At 35.4% G+C, this 24466-nt stretch overlaps 3 protein-coding genes across 6 annotated transcripts in view; 1 reads left to right on the top strand and 2 right to left on the bottom strand.

Annotated features, from left to right (window-relative positions):
* Positions 1–821, bottom strand: part of LOC110831544 (activator of 90 kDa heat shock protein ATPase homolog 1) — a 71878-nt gene extending 71057 nt beyond the window's left edge. Inside the window, exon 1 of the mRNA XM_087352215.1 lies at positions 682–821. The gene's annotated coding sequence lies outside the window, so the exon portion shown is untranslated. The remainder of the gene's footprint in view (positions 1–681) is intronic.
* mAChR-A (muscarinic Acetylcholine Receptor, A-type) overlaps positions 1–11483 on the top strand; it is a 64418-nt gene extending 52935 nt beyond the window's left edge. The window contains exon 7 of the mRNA XM_087352205.1: positions 687–11483. Coding sequence (XP_087208331.1) covers positions 687–1361 — 675 coding nt within the window. The 3' untranslated portion in view covers positions 1362–11483. The remainder of the gene's footprint in view (positions 1–686) is intronic.
* Positions 11484–12320: 837 nt separating this feature from the next.
* On the bottom strand, positions 12321–24191 carry LOC110831546 (uncharacterized). Of its 4 annotated transcripts, none has more exons than XM_022067680.2 (6): positions 23835–24191; positions 23520–23625; positions 16890–17167; positions 15936–16090; positions 14877–14945; positions 12321–13593 (listed from the first exon to the last, which is right to left on the bottom strand). In XM_022067680.2, the coding sequence occupies exons 3-6, from the start codon at positions 17092–17094 to the stop codon at positions 13540–13542; spliced, it is 483 nt and encodes a 160-aa protein (XP_021923372.1). In that variant the 5' UTR covers positions 17095–17167; positions 23520–23625; positions 23835–24191; the 3' UTR covers positions 12321–13539. The 4 variants fall into 4 exon arrangements, with proteins under 4 accessions (XP_021923372.1, XP_021923370.1, XP_021923371.1 ...); XM_022067678.2 differs by having other exon boundaries at positions 16890–17141; XM_022067679.2 differs by having other exon boundaries at positions 16890–17121; positions 23520–23663; positions 23835–24189.
* Between the last annotated feature and the right edge of the window lie 275 nt (positions 24192–24466).

Raw genomic sequence — 24466 nt, 5'->3', positions numbered from 1 at the left:
TTGGACGGACAGCTGATTTCGTTGGCAGACGGTCAAGTGGATGAGTGCATGGAAACATGTCTGGATGGGTAGACAGACAACGGGATTGGCGGATGGTTGGCTGGATGACTGTTCGGATGGATGGATGCCCACATGTATATATAGCTGACTGGATTGGCAGATGGTTGACTGAATGAATGGCTGATTCATTGGAAGGATGAGTAGTTGAGTGGATAGATGATAGTTCACTGGGTGGATGAACAACTGACTGGATAAACAGATGAATCGGTGGCCGCATAAATTTCTGTATGTCTCTGTTATAGATTAAGGTCTTAATGGCACTGACAATATTAACAGGAGTTCAGAGCGCCAAAACTTCCGATTTTGTTAAATGACAGTCCTTTACAAAAAGTTAAATACATCTTTCCAAAATACCCACAGAATCAGAGCTTTGTAAAACAAATGTGTAAAGATATATGGTAAATGATAGCATTGCTTCTGAAGGTTATCAAAATTAGATGTATCATATTGATCAACCATGATACATCCACACAACTATTTCATCTTTCACATCTTGACACATGAAAAAGTCTTAACATCTGAAGTAACCAATGTTCCTTTCGATTTTAATTTAATAAACTTTTCTTAAAGAATTAAGCATTTATGGTCCATTCCACTATGACCTACATGTGTCATACTTACCCTAGGTGTACACGATACTGATCCGCTTGCCTCCGGACTCAACAAGCTGTGATGGCAGTGGTGTCACAGACCAACCTTCCATCAAGATGATTGCTGATGACGGTGTCAACATGCTGACTCCAATCCGAGGTGGGGCTCAACGCTTGGTAGGGCGTGTGGACAGTGCTACGAGTATGGGCATAGACTATAATCTGAGCCTTCACCCTGCAGGAGGATTCCCCATTTCACCTGCAATCACAAGACGCCCATCTCAAATGCCAGATATTCGCATACCGCTCAATGCTAAGATTATTCCCAAACAATTAGCTACTGGCTCAAGGGCAGGTTTAGCTAATGCTGGTCCCAAACTTCAACATCAACAAAAGAAGAAGAAAAAAACACAAGAGAAAAAAGCTGATAAAAAAGCTGCCAAAACACTTTCAGCAATTCTCCTTGCATTCATTATCACGTGGACCCCATATAACATTCTGGTGCTCCTCAAGCCACTGACTGCATGCACAGGCTGCATTCCTCAAGAACTGTGGGACTTCTTTTACTATCTGTGTTACATCAACAGCACAATCAATCCGGTATGTTATGCGCTTTGTAATGCTTCCTTCCGGCATACTTATGTTCGAATTCTTACTTGTAAGTGGCACAATCGAAACAGGAGTGCCATGAATAGGGGATTTTACAATTGAACATATTAACATTTGTTACTCGAAGATGCAAGATGGCACAGTTGCCATCGTCACTGAACACCATTCTACCAGTTGGTGGAGGGATGAACCTTGCAGTGCAGATCCACAAGTCCCTCCTGATACTGCTGGAAACTATCTACAGGGCTGCAGCAAGCCATGGTTAATAAGATGCCACCTCAACTCCATACCAGGTGTGAATTCTAAACTTGTTCTTCATTAAGTGATCTGTTTAGATATTCATTAAACATAACAGTTCATTAAAATGGAGAGGTTAGTTTAAACGAAAAAGGCGAATGCCAATCACTACACATAAATATCTGTTTTTTCATACAATGCTGAGATTGGCAAATGTAGAATGAATGTGTATCATAACATTGATCAGAAGGTGTATGCATAAGTTGGTGGATGGCACTGACCTCTAAGATGTGTCAGATTACTATCAGCTACAGAAGAGATTTCAATGTTGTGCCGGTTTTAAATCAGAGAATTAAAAATCTTCCTTTTTTTCACAAAATATATATTTGCATGTCTCTATACATGTATTTGAAAAGCAAGGTGTGGAATCATCATGAATGGTTTTATTTGAACAGGTTAGGACTTTCTTTAAAAACTTTAGGCAACATGGTGATGGTCAAAAAGTGGTAGATCTTTCACTGCTGTAAACACAAATTTCAGTCAGGTAGAAATGCTCACAGAAGTTTTCCATAAATAGAAGACTTCATATGAAACAACAGAGTTATGCATGGCCATATTCTGAATGCAAATGGAACAGGATGAGTATTGCTCACAATCAGCTGTTAATCCATTAGCCTAACACTGTGCTTCCCTCTCACCCTGATCAGTGGCTCTGGAAGCACAGGCTGTTGGAACAACAATTAGTATCACTTCCATAAAATGGTATTTTTAAATTGTTCTATATATTTTAATTACATCTGGCTTATTTCTAGAAAGTAATGTTGGAAGGAGTAACATAGTTCACATTATCTTTAAAGAATTTGTAAGTGTAACATTCATATATGCAGTTTGTACACACATGCAACCACATTAACAAGCACATTGGTACAAAACACATCTGAATTGTGTTTGGGAGGTATCCAGTTCAAATATGAAGTCCCTACCCTGAGTGAGGTTTTCACAGTTTTCCTCAGTTTCTCCAGGAAAATGGTTTTTAGCACCATCAAATAAGGCAAAGTACTTCTTTTCAAACCCTTGTCGACTCATCACTTCAGATAACTTTCACATCATTTGATAACACATAACCCTCTCCATGTATAATATAATTGAAATGTACCCAAAACTCTGTGTGTGTGTGTATGCGTGTACACACACGCGCGCACACATACTAACATATGCATGAGTCAGAAATAAATTCTTCTATTGGAACTAAAAGCAGATAGGGTAATCAGATTTAGGCAAATGTTTAAAACCAAATTTTCAACAAGTGGTCACATATTTTACAGTAGTTACTTTTGTACAGATGCATGTGTTGCTGTAGTTTCTATTACCATAATGCTTATTCCATATCTTGTCATTCAACTGCAATTGCGCCTCTTGTATGGTCACAGCAAATCTACAATCATCCACTGATCTTACATTTTCAGTAATACATATCTTAGAAAAAAAATTCTAAATCTAAAGCCAAAACCAACATCCATAAAGCTTCTCTGTATAGATTCTGAGATTTTCTTGTGGACAAATCAAAATATCTACCAAATGTATACTCCTATTACCGTATATTACTGTATGTTACAGCTCAGAAGGAAAGACTTCACTAACTGAAATGTTATGACATATGATGGATTTCATTAAATAAATAATCACTGAATGTATACACAGAATACAACAAATCATATTGAAATTTCATATGTTTTTGTATATGGAATCTGTAAGTATGTACAGCAAAAGCATTGTATGGCATATACAAAAATCTCTGCAGTTGGACTGTATAATAACTAATATTATGTTTTGTTGTATTGCTGCAACAGCAGGCTGACTGCCCTTTAATGCAGTGACTCATACATCTCAAAGCTGCAAATGAGTATTTTGAAGCCAAATTTACATGTCAGTCAGTATATGTGTGTTGTTAGGTAGTCCTCTATATTACAGTATTCAACAGCTCGAAGACCAAACATGAAATGAAGCAACCTTGGGAAAATGGCAATGTCCACGCATTTATTTGTCGCTCAAAAATTGTTCCATCTGAAAGTGATAGCTACAGTTGTCATGCAAGAAACATATAAACGATAATTTAGTTGTGACATTCTATGTTTTATAAAAATAAAACAAAAAACATACGAGTAGTAAAGTGATCAAAACTGTTTGCAAGCCAGATGGCTGTGTACAATTGTCGAAGGCTTTCAATTGTATGACGGGTCTTGTTCTTCAAATATAGTCATTAGTGTTAATAACTTGACATATATTTATGTCCAGTTAACCATTTTCATGTGAAAATAAGGGAAATTTAAAAAAAGAAAGATGGCCATTCTGAGAATATTTCTGACATGCAAAAAATACATTACATAAGCAGAAAACTTGTTTACAGACTAAATCTTTTGAAATCTTTCTCCACAATTGTGAAAGATCACAGATAAGACCATATCTCACCCATGCAGACAGGTGGTTAGGATGAGATAATGTCTGATGTACTGCTGGAGAAAGTAAAGTAGTTCAAATTTTTGGTCTATTTCTGTCTTTGTTCAATATTAATAATATAACCACATTATTTATAGGCTACATCAAATGCAGTAAGTGTAAACTAGCAGCATACTTCAGAACAGATATCTGTTCACTAACTAATGAAACATCAAAGACAATATAAGTTTCTAGATAAATATTTCACTCATAGCACAGAACTGGTTATGTAAGGCCACACAAACAAATAAGAAAGAGAGGTTTTCTCTGTAGAAGTAAGCATTTCTGCTCTTCCTGATAATATTTAAGGTTGAAGTCTACCAAAATGTCTACAATGTCTAACATTTCCTTATTTTCACATGTTTATATTTTGTCTAGTGTAACACTGTATGTGTCTTATCATAAGTTAGGTGTTCCTCAACGCATGTTGTGTCAATGTGCGACTGAAAGTGTGGGCAGATGATTGTGTGAAAACAAACATCGAGTTGCTGTATAATTGCAGTTAGCTTACATAGGATTCTTACCAGCTTCCATGTCATCCCCCTCCTCTCTGACTCCAAACATCTTTTCTTGATTGATAATAATCTACATAAATGAAAGTGAATTTAACCTGGCCCAGTGATCAGTGCTTCAGTGAGATTATCTTAAAATTTACAATGACTTACTTCTTTAACACTCAGTATTCCATATTTTGTCAACACCTTACTTCTGGCACAACACATTAAGCAGTGGTATTTAAATGGTACAACAGCAAAAACATTTAATGATCTTTAGTTTACAATTGATAGTCTGAATTCACAGGATACTACTCCTGTGTCATATATATATATATATAAAGAAAAAGCATTACATTTTCTTAAGATATTTATAGCAATCATGTATAACACACTAAAATATTTATTTTCAATTTGGCCAATCCTACTGCAATATTTCACTAGCTTTTTTACAGACTATTACATCCAATGTTACTCAATAATGTTATGTGGCAAACTTATTTTCTGCAATTAGATATGAAAGGTAAGACATGGTGTACCTTTGAAGTCCTTACTGCTCAGGACATTCAATTATTACAATAAATACTAAATATATTTGTGTGATAATGATGCCTACGGATTATAAGTTTATAATTTATTCATGACAGCCTTGGTTCCACTAAATTTCCACAAAAGTAAATTACGAAAAATAACAGCAAATAACTCTAGAATATTTTGTTTCTCTTTTGTTTTCATGACCTACCAACATAATCAAATTTACCAACTACAATATATGTACCTAGGTAAATATGATAAAATTTCTCTGATACGGTTGAAACTATGACAAATATGTAGCACATATAGCATTTAGCTCATTATATTTCATGAATGTATATATCAGCCTTACCAAAGTGGCTCAAGAATATCATTTTTGCCTTATGTTTTAATGGCATTTCTCAGTGCAACATTTAATTTAGGTTATTTCACTAGAAGTGTCACAGCCAGATGATTGAGGCAGACATAACCTCCTTATATGATGTTCCATGTATTGTCTGGCATAAACAACACACAAAAATCAACATTCCATTCAGAAATTTAAGTTATTCTCATTCAGCAGTAGCCAAAATATATGTCCTTGGTGAACTATAAAATTATTTCTGATTCTAAAATGATTCTGTGTGAAAAATATAAAATACTTACATCAAGATTTACAAGACTGCAGAAAAGCACCTTTTAATCTGGCATAGATTCAAATAAATATGGAAGATAATTAAGCAATTTTGTAACTAGCCTGATCCTAGCTAATGGAAGCAGGTGTCAAATCAGGCGTAGGTGGGGACCAATAGGAGTGTGTGGGTACTCCAGTTACAGTCCGGTTCCTATAAATCTATCCCTTCCTGCTTGATTGGCACACTCATCACCCCGATGATGAAGGCAGTAGCAGTATGACCTCTGACATGTTGGTTGAAATATACCAGACTACATGGTGCAATAACCCAGAAGACTGCAATCTTCAACATTCAGAGTTTTAATTTAAATTATTAAAATATGACATTTCCCAAGCTTCAGCCTTATAAGTATTTAATTGGAATATTAACTGACAACTAACTTTCATGAAGCTGAACTATTAGTTCAGCACATTTGAATATAATGTGGGACAATTCAACATATATTTTCTGACTATATGTGTTCATACAAAACAACTGTTTGCTAGATTCTGTCACTTTATACTACTGATTTAACAAATATAGATAAATTAAGTACTAATTTGTTTTCTTTAGAAATATGGACTACTGAGAATCACAAAGTTGTCACTGGATATAAGTAATGTTTATCCAGTCTTAACAATATAAATTTACACCATTCCAATTCACCTCATGCACATCAATCAATTTCACTGCTATAAAGCTCAAAAGCATTTACATTTTTATTATGGAAAGGGTGATATTGACAGTTTGATACAATAACAATTTATTTTTGTTAAATTTGGATACTGAATTTGTACTAGAGTGGAGAACAATGTTCCAGACTAATAATGATAAAAACTTTAAAAAATGACTTTTCAAAACTAGAAATATGGAAATGCCAATAATTTTATAGGCCAAAGTCAAATAATGACAAAACTTACATCATGAAAACTGTAATATACGAACATTATTGTTTACTTATAAAATAACATTACTTTCCTTGTTTCAATATATCACTTGATTGTGTAAGTATTGAATTTAAATTACATATCACCCTGTATGAGGACACAGTGCATTGTTAACATTACTTTCATTCTCATATAACACAGCACAAACTCAACAATTATTTTGCCACACATTCTTGGTGATGTTTAAACTTGTGTTTTAACAATTATGTGTTGGTTGTACATAGTAACTATTAAAATATTTATGGAAGTAATTTATCGTTTGTCATAGCTAAGTGATTTGTTAAATCCTTAAGTAAATGTGATCAGGATATTAAAATGCCTGTCACTGGTTATTTCACCCAATTAATATTGTCATTTCGTTTACAATATATATGTACCAAGAGATGTTTTTTCAGAGAGAAATCTAACATAATTAGTCAGAGATACTATTAGTTAATTTAATAATAATGTTAATTTAATTCAATGATGTGTTTGGCTTCTTGAATGTGTATATTCAGCTGAACTATTTTTATCATCCAATATTGAGATGTAATAAATAATACTATATTCAATATAAGCAAGATAATCATGAGTTTCAAAGTTTGTCGAGGACTGTGTTTGTAATACTCAGCATAGATTACTACAACACATTTACTTGCAAAACACAATATATGCTTTAAGTGTTGTAAATAAAAACAACAATTTTGTAACAGCTTGGTCTGAAAAAGATCCATATTTGTAATATAGTCTTCAAATCCTCTATGAAACTACAGTGCTTAATTTATTATGTAACTTCACACTACCTGAACAATTGACAAAATACATTTTATAATTTTTGGGTGCTCTTAACAAAATACACAAAAAATAAATTCTTATTTGCACACAATGACATTTTTTGTCACTTCTGAAGCAAATGAAATGGTCTCCTGATATAATCATTCTGTTGTAGATATCCTTTCTTATAGGGTCATGTAACTATTAGATCAGAGAACTTCATACCTCACAAGCTACATTATATGGGTTTATTTCCTTAGCGTACTCATCTTGTTACTGGGTCAGTTACTGACAACACAGTGCACATTCATATACCCTTGTCAAAAGAATACCTGATAACACTTCTTTGCTACAGTATTATAGACTCATACTTGTAAAACATCCTCACAAAAATTCTTATATCCAAGAAAATTTTGTAGCACAGAATTGCTACTAAGAATGTTATAAGATTCTTTCATAATTCCATTTTGAACAGCTACTTTCACTCATAAAAAGGAACCATTATGCCCTCAAACGTAAACCATGTCTTCAAACTGAATAATGGAAAAGTAAAAACAAATGTATACTTAGTGAATTACTGCTAATTAAATAGCAGTTACTCACTAAGTTATAAATATTTTTGTTGTTCCTCTATTCCTGCAGAGAATATCATAAACTTCTGATTGTTTCTTGAATAGTGGATGCTTGATTATCAAATAATGTCTCACCAAGCCAAATCTTGGACCCTGTTGAATAAGACTGACCCATTAATAAACTCAGCATCACTTAATTACCCTTGCTCACCCATTTGTGTTCTAACTTTTTACACTGTCAGCTCAATCATCCACAAGTTATTCCATGAACACATGGATAGAGTCTCCTAGTAACAATAATTTAGTATACTTGACAATAATGTTCACAGAACATGACACATAGACATGTTATGATTGATATTTAAAAAATAATTTACCAGCAGAATGTAATAAACAAATTAAGCACTGTGAGTGACAAGGATCAGAAAATTAATTGTGCAAACTGTGAACAAAGTAAAGATTATTTAATGAAGATTCATTTGTTAAATTGGTTAATAGTATTAATAAATTGAACTTAATGTTTATTTGAAACAGATGTGCCAATATAGGTAATATAAAATAGATATTTATAAATGTTTAAGTAAAGAGGACAAAGTATTATTAAAATGTTATTTATCTTTTTGAAAGGTTAATTAAATTATGTGTTATCTCCAAGAGGACGTTTGGTGTAAGATATCTATGCTTCCAAATTGGAATGTTTAAGCATAGCAAGTCTTTCAACAAATGTAGCAATGTTTTATTGAACACAATTCTTTCTAAAGTTTTAAATATCCATTTTGTATTATTGTTGCTGCTCTGATGCCTCCAGTTATGATATTCTGACTATACTGGCATGTGCCTACTTGCAAAATTAAGGCAAAAGCCACTTCTGATGTGACCAATCATAGGATGGGATTGTTTCCACTCCCCATTAAAGGATGACCGGCAAACGAGAAAGAATTGCATAAGCTCTTAACCATAGTAGATGCTTCATATTTGTGAAACGGTAAAGAAATACAGCACCTAAAACTAAAACTCAGTTCAAATTGGATGTATCAGCTTATATATAAATTAGACTGTAATATTTTCAAAAATGCAGTATCAATTTATTCACAAAAACTGTACAAACAGCTCAATATCTGACTTAGACATTGAAAAATGTTGAATTTGGTAATTTTAAAACTAAAATATCTGCCAGTGTCTAATTTTTAAGACAACACAGAGATGCTCAGTATAAAATTTGTGGATAAATGATGTAATAAATACAATGTTCAGTTATTAGTAATCAAAAGCACTGTTTCTTGGAATTCATCCATATGATTTTCTCTCTGAAGTTGGCTTCGTTTGGTGTTATCTAATGCCCAAAACATAACTTCTAAAAACAAATTATTGATGCAGTGAGAAAGTCTTATCTGTCTCTATTTACATTTTATTGCATCTTAATTGTTTTACCATGTTTCAATTTATTTCAGTTGTTCATAGTTACATAATAAAATCAAGACTTACCTTGATTCTAAGATGGTCATTTGTAATTAGAAATTACTTTTGATGTTTTCTAAAAAGATACTTACATATTTATCAACGACATGTGGCTATTAAGCATTGTATTATTGTTTTTCTTTTATGTTATTTATTTAGAAGTAATAACAAGAAGCTAACAGAAAAGGAATCATTAATTACCTTGGACCCCACATTTTGCAATCTTCAATTTTTAGTTATGATGTTTCAACAATTTAGAAGATCATGACAATCTTCCAATAAATATTTCCATCTGCATTAACATGAAGGCATCTTAGCCATTTTACTAGAACTCATGAAAAATAACCTTTCATGTGTCTGAGCCAAAAATTAAAACAAACAAAATAATTAGATGCTGTAGATTTGACTTTTGGTACATTAGAAGTTACCTCAGCAAGAGATCCCATTTCTCAAAGGGTGTGTTCATTTCTGCACTGTGAACAACATCCCATCCCTCCATGTCAAACAAAGGAGTACAAAAGATTACATTCTGAGGACATAATTGCTAATTTCTTGTCAGCAAAAGAACCTGGCATGCTAGAAGAAAATAAGATATTACTGAACAATGATAAACAGTGACAGGTCAGGATATGATTCTTGGCACAGTCATAATTTGCTCTTTGTCATCACATCCAGAACAATTCTTGGGCACCCATTCTTGAATCCATTCGTACTGGGGCCTCTTTCCTCTCTGATAAAGATGATCAGAGCATGAATCTCACCTTAATCTAGAACCAAAGTCAAGAATATGTAAATCTTTAACCATATATTCATTTAATAATATCTTCGTGGCATACACTAAAGCAGAAGTAACTTACCTTCGCTCTAAAGAAAAACAGCGGACAGAAGGAACACTGGTGACAAGGATATAAATAAAAATAAATAACCAACAGATACAAAATTATTGTTTGCAGCACATTATAACAAATCTACAAAGACTGTAATTAAAATTGAGAACTCCATGATGTTTGTGACATTAACCTTTATCATCTGTGCATTGTGGATTATGCACAGTCCAACTGGTCATGTGGTACAATTGCATACAGCTAAACTGATAACCCCAGAGTTAAAGTTTGGCTGGCAATCCTGTAGTGCATGGGTTTAAATCCCCTAAACTGGTCTGATAAATGTTAAAAATGTCTTCCAACACATTCCCTAAGAATGAAGTCACTGGGATGCTGTCTAATAAACTAAAAAGCCACAAAATCAGTTTGAGCTAATCAGTCCATCAGCTTGGAATTCTGTCCAATTTAGTGGTTTCTATATTCACAAAGTGTCATACCACTTGACTTCTTTCAATGGTTTTATGGCAGACTCTCTGTTCACCCAATAAGAATACTGCAAGCATAACTGTCAAAATGTGACAGAAAATGTGAAATGAAACATACTGCAGGTACCAACTGACAGCAATAAGATGAGTAAACACTTAAGTCTACAAACATGCCAGTAAAACTCAAATTCAAATCAAGACAATAGAAAATGCACACTTTTATATATTATATATTACATTTTTTGGTATGTACTAAAACTGGAAATTCAGATCACACTGTAAACAAATGACATGGGTAGACATGTCAGCTTTTCTTAAAGTGTTGATCTCATAAAAAAATGACTAGGTGGAATTTGCTAGAACAGACTGATGTAAATCCTATGAGATAAATGACGAAGTTGACACCCCTGTAAGCTGAAGGTAAATCTTCATTTCTGTTTAAGGACACATTATCAGATCGAGTTCTAGTAAACATGGTGCAGCTTCTGTAATGAACGTTGTATGCATGTGCTGGGTGAGAGTTATTTGTAATCACTCAATGTGCAGTAGAGTTGCTGTGTACTGTTTTACAAGTTCCTGGATTAGATGGAAACTTGGGAGACATTTATATATAAAATAGTTCGATAACATATTGAGGGAAAAATAACGTGAAACGACGCACATTAGGTACAACATTTTTGTAAAATTTATTCCATATATTATATATATATTTAAAAAGGAATAATAAGTTTGTAAAATGATGTTAATAAAATGTTGTTTTTTAAAAGAGAATGCCTCTAAAATAAACCTTCTTATAATATTTATATACTACATACATAACTTTACGGGTACTGCACCATACTTGCCTATAACCTCCACTATCATAACTCATTCCAAAATTTAAAAACAGAAGTTAACAATAAATTTGTGTTGCTGCACTAAATGTTATTCTACCCCTAATCCAAATCCCACCCACACCTTACAATATTAATACAGTACAAGATAAAAATAAGCATCATAAACACTGGAGGTTATGAGTGACATATCCACCAGAAGCAACCTGGATATGATCACAATTAACTTTTATTCTCATTCTTGGCTGTTGATACCATATTGTTGGACAGGCTGCCAACATCCATCTTCAGTGTGATGTGACTAACATGAATCTATTTCTCACTTTTTGTAGTACTGTACACCTCCCATAAAATTGGCGGCTGCTATAATTTCTCTGACAGTTGGCAAACATTACCAACAAATGAGAAACTTCAACGAACCACCAAGGAATCCTTAATAATTTGATCATTACAGTTAAGTTTGTAATTGGATCAGAGAATATAAGAAACTGAAAGTAGAACAAAGGATCAAATGGTTTCAAAAAATATTGCTATATGAACTATTATTTTGCATTTTTAGCTTACTGGTACCATTATAAAGCTGACATGGTGCACATTATGATTTTGAAGGATTATGTCTAGTTATATTGTAATTCGATAAGTCATTTAATACAGAAACCCATATCAATATCAATTTAGGGTTTTTAAATCACTCATGTACCACATTAAATTCATATCACCTTCAGTTGCATTATAAGTTGTTGAACTTAACACTTTAAAAATTCTTTAAAGCATATTACTATTTCTTATATACCAACAAGTTCCTTTATTTTCTTTACAAAGATGCCAAGGTTATTTGTACATTTCTTTCATCCTATTAGCCAACAAAGTCTCTCCCCAAATGTTTTACAGTAATGATGAATAATATCAGCAATTTTTCCAATGTCATATCATGCTTATTTATCAATACTAACTGACATTTCTAATTTTAATATAACTCACTATATTAATATATGTTTATATGTTACCACACAAATTTAATAAGCTGAGGTAAACTAACCATTACAGTCTTCTTCACACCAGATAAATTCACAGTCCAACATGTTATCTTTCATTATATACTAAACAAACTTACGTAAATAAAACAAGCAAACTATTAAAAAATCTGTCACCATACAAAATTTGAAGAGCCCATATCAAATATATTGGAAACAACATTGATGTTCCCACATCAAAAGTTCACAGAAACAAAATATTAGTACTGTTTACAGGGGCCTAAAAGGTATCAGGAATAAGACTGAAGGTCACCAATAGAACGATGTTCAAACAGAGTTTCAAAAAATCATTCAATTTATATCAAAATTACCAATATCCATATCTGAAAATGGGGAATGATACACAAGTTCCTCCCTGCTTGTAGCACTATACAGTCTTGTTAGATTATCAACTGATCATGGTTATTTCTTAAAATTACCATTACCCACAGATAATATTCACTGGAATTATCGTGATTCAAATTCACTGCATTGCTCACATCTAGTTTCAACATGGCAAACAAATTTAAACAAGTCATGAACTAACATGGAATAGGAATAACATGACTTGGACATTAAGTTGATAGATTACTAGATCACATAATATAGTTCATGGCCCAAATTTGAGTGGAATGTTTCACCAACAATCTTTTTAATACTATAAAAAGCTAAGAAAATAATGAGATGCCTTAAAATAAGACAACATTTCTTTCTCCTCCTTCCTAGTTCATGACTCACAATCCTCCTGCTATTTAATACTGTATAATGAATTCAATTCACAGACAGTCACTAAATAAACTATGAAATAAATAACTCTTTATCTTCAACAATTCAGTTTCAAAACAGCACACTGCAACAAAAACTTATGAGAGTGAGAATGTAAACAAACTAAAACATATTTTCTTCACAAAAGCTTTTTAGTAAAAACCTGTATTACAAAAGTTTAAATTAACTTATTATTGCAAGAGAAACTTTTAAATGTCATAGCTCCACTGCTGAATTCTCACGTTTCATTGTCTCAATCACATATTCATTCTGGAAAAAAAGACCACAGACACAATTATGTACAACCAATTAAACTTTATGTGGAGGGAATTAACATCAAGAAAATAAACAACGTATAATATAAGAAACCTGGTAAAAATCAAAAACAAGTTTACAGCTTCAGAAAACTTGGATGATAATGATGACATCAACAGAGCTTGGAAGAACTAAGGAGAATATTCATACACTCAGAATGAATGTCAGATGGTAAACTTGCAGAACTTTCAAGGAAAAACAAACGGAACAAATACAGAGAAGATATCTGAAAGACAGAATTAATAAACTTGAAACAAAGAGCAAAAACAAAGCTATATGAGACATATACACAGGCATAAATAATTTAAAAAGAGCTACCAACCTCAGAACATCAATCAATTTGCAGAATCCTACACCAAATTCTATGTCAGGACTTGGCTACCATTTGAAGCATGGTGTTTACAATTTGTGTATTGGTCTTTGGCTCTTCTTTATCCTCAGCTCTTGATGAAGCATTTACAATACATTTCTGACTCATACCTCATTGATATCCTCTTGCATCATGTTTTCACTATAGCATACACTGTCCCAACCTGACTATGCTTTTCCCTAAAAATTATCAGTACAATGGAGGTGCCGCATTCCTCTGCATCACAACCTATTCACGAAGATTTCTGTCTTTTTGGTTGTTGCGCCGTGTAGTCTGGTCGATGTTAACCAACGTTTCAGAGGTCATACTGCCTCCGTCATCAGGGCGATGAAGATTTCTGTCTTCTAGGTTGTTGCACTGTGTAGTCTGGTCGATGTTAACCAACGTTTCAGAGGTCATACTGCCTCCGTCATCAGAGTATGAAGATTTCTGTCTTGTGGGTTGTTGCGCTGTGTAGTCTGGTCGATGTTTACCAACGTTTCAGAGGACATACTGCCTCCGTCATCAGGGCGATGAAGATTTCTGTCTTCTGGGTTGTTGCTCTGTGTAGTCTGGTCAATGTTAACCAACGTTTCAGAGGTCATACTGCCTCCGTCATCAGGGCGATTCATCGCTCTGATGATGGAGGCAGTATGACCTCTGAAACGTTGGTTAACATCGACCAGACTCCACAGCGCAACAACCCAGAAGACAGAAATCTTCATACTCACCTCTGTGAAATCCCAGCAAATCTTATTCTACTTATTTTCTCAGTTTCATTTACCATTTCTTTAATGACTTTTTACTTAAATGTCCTCCTACATTAATTTTTCACTTTTTCAACCATATTCTTAAGCTTGTAAATGACATATTAAGCTATTCCACTAACCTGATTATTTTCATCATCTAAAAAGCGTTTCCGTACCCTCTTCGCTGACTGTACTCGCTGTGATAAGATCTAGAACATGGCATAAAAGACATTAATGAATTTAACTAAACTGAGTATCAGATATCACATTTTAGAAACAAGGACACAGTCTGTTAAAGTAAGAAAATTTCACATAAGACAATGTCAAGATGTTGATGTGGAACAGATGAGAACATTTTTCCCACTTCTACCCTGGAAACGAGATCGGCAGGTCCAACCAATATGCTGGTAAGCATAAAATCTCACAGAGGCAAAATCATCCTAATTTCCTCAATTGCTACAACTGCTTGTTGTGGCAGAAACCACGTAAAACTACGCTTTGACATCAGAAAATTAATGGCTAATTTAAATTTTAAATTTTAAACTTACAGGATGATTTGTACAAAAGCTTACAACATACATAACTAAAATAAAGTTATAAACACAATATTCACAGAAAGGATTAATCACCTATTTACAGTATTATGTATGGTTAAAATGAGAAGAATGTAAAGGTATTAAATGCCATCACTTCTTCTTCTTCTTCTTCTTCTTCTATGGCTCTCCGGTCCGTATTCGGTCCATGGCCTCCTCAATTCTCCTCTTCCATTCGGTCCTCTGTCCGAGGCTTTGACTGAGGTTTCGAAAAATCTTCCTTTTTACGGTGCAAGGTTGTTAGCCTTGCGACCAACTTGCAACCTGGAGGACCAGGGTACCTGTCTTAGTCTGACCTCTCCCCCTCGACCAATCTCGCTAGGGAGGGCCTGAAGGTATTTATGGAATATGAAGGTGAATTTCCAAGTTAGAAGACAAACTTCACTGTCAACTTTACCTCTGGAGAGAAAACCGTTGACACCGTTAGAGTCAGTATGAATGTGGACGCACAAGGAAATCTCCCTGACCATATCACAAAGGAAAACCTGCCGTTCAGCTTTTAATTTTCACTTGTACCTTTATCAGCTGAACTATCCTGTTTTATAAACAAAATTATAGGGGATAATTTAATCAAACAAGATTTCCCCACGGCAATCATCACCATACCTGGAACCTCCGCTGTTTGGCCTCTTCCTGCTTCTCGTCCAAGAGCTCATGTGACAGCGCCATTTGCTGATCCTCCAGTCGCTGCAAGCGACGAGGTGGATGTTTCCGTATTATACTTTCCTCGGTTACAGACACTTCAAAAGCCATTGGCTGAGCTGTACAGATATGGATATAACAATATCAGTCACGTTTATATATCCTTATATTCTGGTGGTGCGTCCATAACACAATTTATATAGCGCTCAGTTAGGAACTGGCAACTGGCGAGTACGAAAAAATGTGAGAAATGCTTGCAGTCCACTTTAAGGCGCTGTCTTGTCACGTGTTGGTCTCACACTACGAGAAAAACACGTGGGGCGCATTCCAGAAAAATGAGACATGGGAATAATCAGACCTAAATTAGACAAAGTGACAGAATAATATAGAATGTTACGCACTAAAAAGCTTGGGAATTTGCATTCACCATTCACTATTTTTAGCAAGATTAAATCAAGGAAGATAAGATGTGTGGGTCGCATATCACATACGAAAAACAAAAACAATTGTGATCATAAAACTTCAAGGAAAGAGAACCTTGATACACCAGGGCAAAGAAAGGAGGGAAATGGCCAAATATTAATTTTGTGAGGATGTGAAATAGATTTAATTAGTTCAAGACAGAGTCCAATTGAAAACTACTCTGAGCATGGTAATAACGCTTCAGGTTCCATCAAAGCAGGAAATTCTCTAGGAAGATCCCATACTGTGTAGACAGAACTGCCCTACTCTTATTCATATCAACTATCAATAAGCCAGCTTCTTAGTTCCTTAAGTAGTTGGATGACTGCTCAGTCAGTTTATTAGTTAAATGAACAGGGAAGTGAGCCAGTTAGTTACTTGGGCACATTTCGATTGTCTGCTGGAACTTCATTAGAATGGCGTATTGAAACAGATTCCAAGTGACCCAGTACAAACCGATGGGCTCCCGTTTCCCGCTGTTTAACGACCAGCGTACGCCTTCTTCCTTTGGTTGTTCCTTTTGAGGATCTCGTCTCTCCATGGCAGGAACTTCGGAGTTGCACTGCGTGAGGCCGCCCGATGCCTCCACCTCGCCGACAGAGTCCCCTATAGGCACCACAGCCGTCCGCTTAGACGACCCGCAACCCATATCCTCACTCATCCGGCAACAGGACTGTGGCAGTCCCTTCTAGAAGGAGACGAGGCGTGCTGTTAGCAAAGGGCACAGGGCAAGCCTTAACACAGAAACAGAGACGCATTTCGTACATCGTGGTGGTCTCCGAGTGCAGTCGTTACAGGAAAACTTAATGACCCCCACACATTTAGAGGCTTGGCACTGTTAATTGATTAAATAGGTTCAAAAGATAAAATTACTGTGAGCATATTTTAAGAAATGCCTAGTGTTTTAAGTAACAGGCAAGTAAAAATACGTATTTTGTTCCATTCCATTTCTCTTTCTGACTGTTTGGGTAACCCACACTTCGTTTTGAGGTCGTGTGACAAACAATTGAAATCCTGGATTAGGCTCTTGAAAACGTGTTTCGGTTTCTGCTATGAGTATAATATTAGACTTATACAGCAAATCGGCTTTCAGTTCAAATATTACTTCCGTTTATACTAATACAATCACACGTCCGCCATTTTATTCTGCAGTGCTTATAGACAAATGTCTTGAGAAGTGTAAAACAGTAACTCCCAGCAACTTGGTAGATATCTACGGTTACTCCATGCAGCACAGACTTTCTCGAGACGCTGACAGTCTCCCAGCTAGCCGAGAAATCTCTCGCTTTTATTGGAATCCGGAAACTTGTTATTGTGTTCCCTAGTGTCCACCATTGTTCCCTGGCTTATGCTAAATGAATCCAGACAAACCCGTCTTATTTAACAACCACTTTAATATTATATTCGAATCTATAGTTTTGTTGAGCAAAACATACGTAAATACCATAGGCAAACCATACTATTATAAATCACAACTGAAAGGGAGGTAGGATGGTACACGATAGCATACATTGTCATATCACTACACTGTTTTCCTTCGAAGTTAGTAATTCTGACAGTAGATGGCGGAGATATGATGATGTGCGAAGCAAAGGTAATGTTAAGAAAGCGAGAACTGTATGTAAAATATTAACAAGACATTTTCAGGGATTGCTTAAATTTTAAAAACTTCAATATATTTATTAATCACCGACAACATTTGGAATAGAACAAATTTATTAACATTCCATATATCCTTCATAGGCCTAAGCCAAGGATGTAGAATACGTCATAGCACAAATACAATACTTGCTTCTAACACTGATATAAATTTAACGACTGTTAATCAATTACGGTAGACATGTAGCCTCGAATTGCATGATTAACCCATTACGAATTTAAACTAAGTAAAATAAAGAAGACGTGGCCTATTTTAAGGTTATAATATGTCTAGAGAGACTGAGAGAAACCACACACGAAGCAAGAGTGCTAACGTATACCGGCTGCATTCAGTAGGACTTATTTTACTGTTTGCTCCATCTGAAATATATCCATCAGTTGTAATTAACGATTTCTCAAGATCACCGTACATTTTTAGGGGTTCTTTACGATTCACCACATCCAACCGAACGTGACCCAGCATCACAGGCACAATCAATAAGCAATTATACGTATTAAATGTTATATTCAAAACTCTCACTTAAATCAGTGAACATGTTTAGAAAACCTGCTTTAAAATCCCTGCAAATTCTGCAATAATTATCTTGCTTCTCATTCGACCGTACATGCCATATAACTCCTAGAGGAAAAATTCTAGAGAAGTTAACAGTCGATCAAGTAATCAGGAAATTCTTTACCTTGTATAGAACTCGGTATTTAATTACTATGTCCATATGAGAACACTACTGGCCTTTATTCTGAGTCAGATGACTCAATTGTAGGTCTACAAACCCCACCCTCACCATTTCTTTAAAATCCATTTTAGTATTATCCTTCCATCTATGCCTAGGTCTTCTGAGTACCATTCACAGTTGAAACAGTGTCGTTTCATAACCGACGATTCTACAGGCCAATAAATGAAACAGGAACGCAGAATTATTTCGACGTAATCTCCTTCGCTGAGAGCCGCTGATCCATAAAATTTGCTATTACTACAGCTCATACTGAAGCATCGCGGCTTCGAATACCGGTCCCAGGTACCAGCTACCCTGACAGAGGTCTTTGTAGTTTCCCTTGGTCCCTTATGGTTGAAAGGCTCCAAAAAGTAAGATAGTGTAATTGCGTCATATTGTGAATATTATATCAATTATTTATTTTTAATCCGTCTGATCACAATATAATTTTATTTAAAATTTCTTATAATTAAGATAATAAAATGTAAATGTTCCGAAATGTAAATCGATCAATCGATAAGGAAAATAAATGATATTTATTATCTTATTTATAAAAATTTTTAAATAAAATTATATTGTGATCAGACGTATTAAAAATAAATAATCCAAAAAGTAACTCAAGAATCTATCAAGAGGCCTGTGTTGTTTGTACTCCAATTCTACGTTTCTCTAACACCCGTCCACACGACGTATAAAATTAAGAGACGCGTAAGTTTCTCACATGTTATGAAATGCGTCTTTCTCAATTTTTGTAAAGGTTTGTGGTATATTTGAATGAATGTCTGGAGGGACTGAGGAAAACCAAGGTAAGCATCAGGACAACTGGCTTCCCCGACAGATATTTGAATCCGATGCCTCCCGAGTCCACAGGAATACTTCAAAGTACTCCGACATTATGATTGCAATTATTGTTGTTGTTGTTGCCGCCATCTTAAGTGACACCATGTCACGCTCGAGACCTTACTCGTGACGTCACATTTCGTGCACAGGCAGTACCACCACGCGGACATCCGCTGCCATGTCCGTATCCGGGCAACAGTGAAGTTTGCATCTTTAAATGGAAGTTGTTTCCGATATTAACGCACAGTGTGACTGACATGCTAGTCATGCATTTTGATATCGATTTTCCATTGTCAGGATTCATACGACTCTCCGGCATTCGTACCAACCCTCACATTACGTTTTAAAAACCCCGTTTCATAAAGAAGACAATGCTGACGACAGAATAAACATGCACTTTAAAGCGCATTGTCACTATTTGCACCACCTGCTTTAATATTCGATGACTCTGTATTTTGCCCACAGAATGTATTTGTATGATTTACATTATTCTGAGAATAAAAATCGATTGTTTCCAGAAACAGCATTGACCATTTGCTTTTGTAATGGAGAGGTGTCGCGTTTTCTTCGCAGCACGGACTGATCTTGTAAATGTTATTCAGATGACCTTCGTGCTTCAGAGGGCAAGCCATACGACCTGATGTGGAAGGACTTCTACTGGAGCTTAAACCACGTTGGTGCAGATTCTTAAATTACTTCATGACATCCCCTCCCCCCCGGCTCCTAATGCCAAATTTAATCAGTTCAATAGTTTCGATGTAGCAACACGCAGTTAGGCTTGTCGGTTCCATTATGAATTCCAGCTTTCGTTCTTTAAAATTGTAATAAGTTCAAGGAACATGTGAGATAAATTCATGAAAGAAGGGCAAATATCAAAAGTTAACAGACTCAAAGCTCGTTTATGTATACTTGCACGCAACACACATATCACACAAAAGTTTCACGGGGCACGTTGCATATAAATAATGACTAAATCATAAATATGCATTTTCCTAAGCGACATCTTGACTCCAACACATACGCTGCTTTAAAATACGTCTGTAAAATCCAGATAAAATTAAACCAGAAACTGTTTCTACCGTGACGTAATATCTCGCCTTTTTCTTGTAAAAAAACTCACAGGCGGGTCGGTAGCTAAATAACCTTTGCAGTAAATCAGCGTCGTTAAATAACCTAATAATCGTTACACCATATGAATAGATGAGCATACAAATGTTTATACAGCAGATCCCCGATTATCTGGATTGGTTTGAAAAATATATTTTTGCGGATAAACTAAACTCCCAGATAATCTGAAAAAATAAATGAAAAACACAAATGTAACCAATACGTAAATTTATTTAGACAAACACTACCCAAGTTTTAAAAGATTTACTAATAACAGAACGCATTTTATATAAAACTTAATACAGTACACACCAACTATTAAAAAGAGAATTCTAAAGGATAGTAATAACATTCTATTGTCGTAAATTTCATGTTTTATCAACAATTGATCTATGTTAATACGTAAATGTTACGTACGTTTTATTTATTTATTTATTTCTAAAAATTCCTATCACATTTTCTAAACTAATTTTCAATTTTCGTCGGCAGTCTAATGTAGTACACAAGACAAAAGCAAACAACGGTCTCTGTGAGAGAACTGGACTGAAAAAAAAATCTACATGACGTAGGCCAGTCAGTGGTCGAAGTTTTCAGTTTATTCTTTTGCATAAACATTCATAATGGCGTCGAGCCAAGACAGGAGTTTTATAAAGAAACTAAAACTGATAATCGCATGAGGAGTTCAAAGAGCGAAAAATTACTTGGTTTACAGTTAGATTTCCGCATGAAATATGGTTACGATAGCACCCAACGGCATTCAACTGTTGATTAACTTATTTCACTATACACGTCACTTCTTAAAATTTTTCCATTCACAGACTCCCTCTGACAAGATTCTGTCTAAAATGCAGGGCAAATGACTAAAAAGAACACCTCGCAATTATTAGCAGCAATGATTTATTGCTGATCAACACAGCAGAAAAAGAGAGTTATCGCGGTAATGCAGAGGACGACGTTGTTCTGGGTTCTCAAAAGCACACTGTATGAAGTTTATTTCCTCCAAGCAAACTCTCCTATCACAATGATTATGGAACCACAGATGGGTGTAATTCAGAATGTCTCAACGTTCCTTATCGCACATTACACAATAAATATTTATCTACTCCAAGATCAAACCGCTTTTTTTCCTCGTGGTGAATTTGTCCGTCATTTCATTTGGGTTACGTTCCTTCAACAAAAATTAATAAACTCGCTGGCACATTTCTGGCTAATTAAGCCTGTAATTTCCAGACTTTGTTCTGATATTCCGTACAACCGTCTGTAAACGAAGCTGTAGTCACGTGTTAATACAATATGTTTAGCGAACACGCAGCAGCCCTTCCCATTAAATGTTTTAAGTAGTTGTTCTTTATTTTCTATTCTCTTTCATTTATCTTTCTGTCGGTTTCTACCTTTCGTTCTCTGTGCTTTCATTTATTCCTTAAGTACAAAGTTCAGACCCCACATTCACAATACAATTCTAAACATCTTCTGTGGTCCAGCCCCAAACCCACAATAGGGAGTTTATATTTGAATCTTCTTGTTTAAAATTGCCACTGAGTTGCATGACAGGATGGTCTAGTGACACACAAACATGACCCAAACTTATCTGTTAAGACAAGTTAAAAATCCATGTGTGCCCTATCACAGACATGGTGACCCGATTATGATTTACATGTGGTCCACTATATTGACCTCGTCCGTCCACATAGTTTGTAAACAGGTTCGTTTCTATTTACTTTGTGTAATAGCACGCTACATAAGTCCTCAGCTTCGTGTCTAGAACAAAACACAAATACTTCAACTAATCTTACAGATATGAAATTCTTGTTTCATTTCGAAGTTAGTTCGTGAAGGCATTTGAAAGTCGTTCAATAACAGCCGTTATAATGCATGGTCGCCTTCTCATTACAGCTTTGGACAGTACGTTCCACTAAGACGTAGTTTTGTAGATTATCGAAATAATATAGGATGGCATTACGAAGAGTAACTAGGAATCTAGTCGATATCAATATGTCTTATATCGATACGATACAAATCTGATAAAGTTAATCCTACGCCAATAAGGATTCACTGACTAATTTATTAATTTTTATTAATTTTGCGTCAAGCAAATAAAAATTAAAAACAATGTTTAAGACTGAACTCTATCATTTAAAAGGTTCTAATTACTAGCTGCCAACAACTTGCCATTGTACGTCACATTTAAATATAGGAATTCCTAAAACAAATAAAGACGAGACAAAAGCATTTCGACAACTTAAATTTGTTGCTATTTAAAATACCTTAAACCGACAAATTTATTCGATATCAAAATAAACATTCCCGATATCGATACGAAATTCCACATATCAGTTCTCGCGGTGAAACATTCCTTCCTACTGCAGGCTACTTGGCCATTTCGTACACACTGCATCGCGATTTGATCTCATCAGGCAGTCTTAAGGAATGCGGCAGGTTAGCCTCAGGATGCGGCCACTTTGCCCCACCGTAAGGCTCGACGAGGCACAGAGACGATCTGGATCTTGTGACGAAGAAGCACTGTCATAAACGAAACTCAGAGCCGGGATCTGCTGAACGCGAAACCTGAGTGTTAACCAATGTTGCAGTGGGACGTTCTGCAGAGGAAATGGCTTGGACTGTTTCAGGGCACTGCACCGGCACTAACTTGGGAGGACTGAGAGGTACGACGATAACCACTGTCACGACAGCCAGGAGGGGTTAAATCATCCAACATCTTACACCCCTTAATAAAATGATAAGACACAGAATTAGAGAAACAACATACCTTCTGTTTAATTCCTCAGGGAAGATATTCCAACATCCACTTCTTTCATTCCTATAGAATCTAATTCTTCTTGTTTCAGTGTCACGATTGGACAAATACAAGGGTTCTGTAACGAACAAGTCGCCATCACGCTGTATTCGGTAACTGGAGGCAAAGCACTTGAACAACAGTTGAACAGAGCAACCCTGAAGCTGTTTTAATGAATACTCACAATCCGCAAAACACGAAAGCAATTTAACATAAATTCTCTTTCAGTTCAATAAAACTTACAACCGAAGTTACATACAGCAATTACAGAAAGGGGGTGTAACTTACCTGCTTTAAAGTAAGCCTTGAGATGAAAGCTTTTGTCACTGTGGTATGTGTCCGAACTGAAGCGAATGCAAGGTGTAACAAACAAATGTCACGCACGCGCAGAAACAACCCCTGTCTACCTGTTGGGGGAGATGTTTGATTAAGGCGGCAAAATCGTTATATTGGTTCGCGGTAAGAAAAGTGTATGTCGTGCTGGTGGCATAACAGTCGCCTATCTCATAACAAAATGCAAAATTAGCGCGCGTGTTCAAAGGTCAACAGATGTTCATGAATACCAGAGGTCAAAGCCCGGGAAGATTGGTTTTTTCTGGACCCTGAAACCACAACTGCAAGGACCAAGACATATTTCGTTACTGGTCTTCTGGGTTGCAATGCCGTTACCAACAAAAAACACAGTGCCTCCGAAACGTTGGTACCTATCCACAGATCATTCGGGGTTACAACCCAACAGAAAAACATCGACGTTTTTACCGTCTTGAGAATGTAAAACCTCACACCGGATTTTATAGACTACCTGTGTCACGTCCATTATATTGAGTCCATAACGTATATCAACAGACACGCCATTAATAACACAAAGTGAAGGGCTTTCGTAAACAGCATGACCATCCATAAACAATGCCAACATGTCG

Source organism: Zootermopsis nevadensis, unplaced genomic scaffold, assembly GCF_977971745.1.
Source record: "Zootermopsis nevadensis isolate Lab colony 2312 unplaced genomic scaffold, Znev_1.0 Znev_ptg000002l, whole genome shotgun sequence".
In the NCBI taxonomy this organism is placed as follows: Eukaryota; Metazoa; Arthropoda; class Insecta; order Blattodea; family Termopsidae; genus Zootermopsis; species Zootermopsis nevadensis.
Note: the sequence above shows the minus strand (reverse complement) of the source record. Positions and strands in the feature narration are given on the sequence as shown.

Excerpts from the sequence above, each read along its gene's own strand:
- LOC110831546 (XM_022067680.2), bottom strand. The coding sequence starts at position 17,094 with ATGAGTGAGGATATGGGTTGCGGGTCGTCTAAGCGGACGGCTGTGGTG. Across the intron at positions 16,091-16,889 it reads CGGGAAACGGGAGCCCATCG|CTCAGCCAATGGCTTTTGAA; the intron begins GTTTGTACTGGG and ends ATATCTGTACAG. Across the intron at positions 14,946-15,935 it reads CCAAACAGCGGAGGTTCCAG|ATCTTATCACAGCGAGTACA; the intron begins GTATGGTGATGA and ends GCCATGTTCTAG.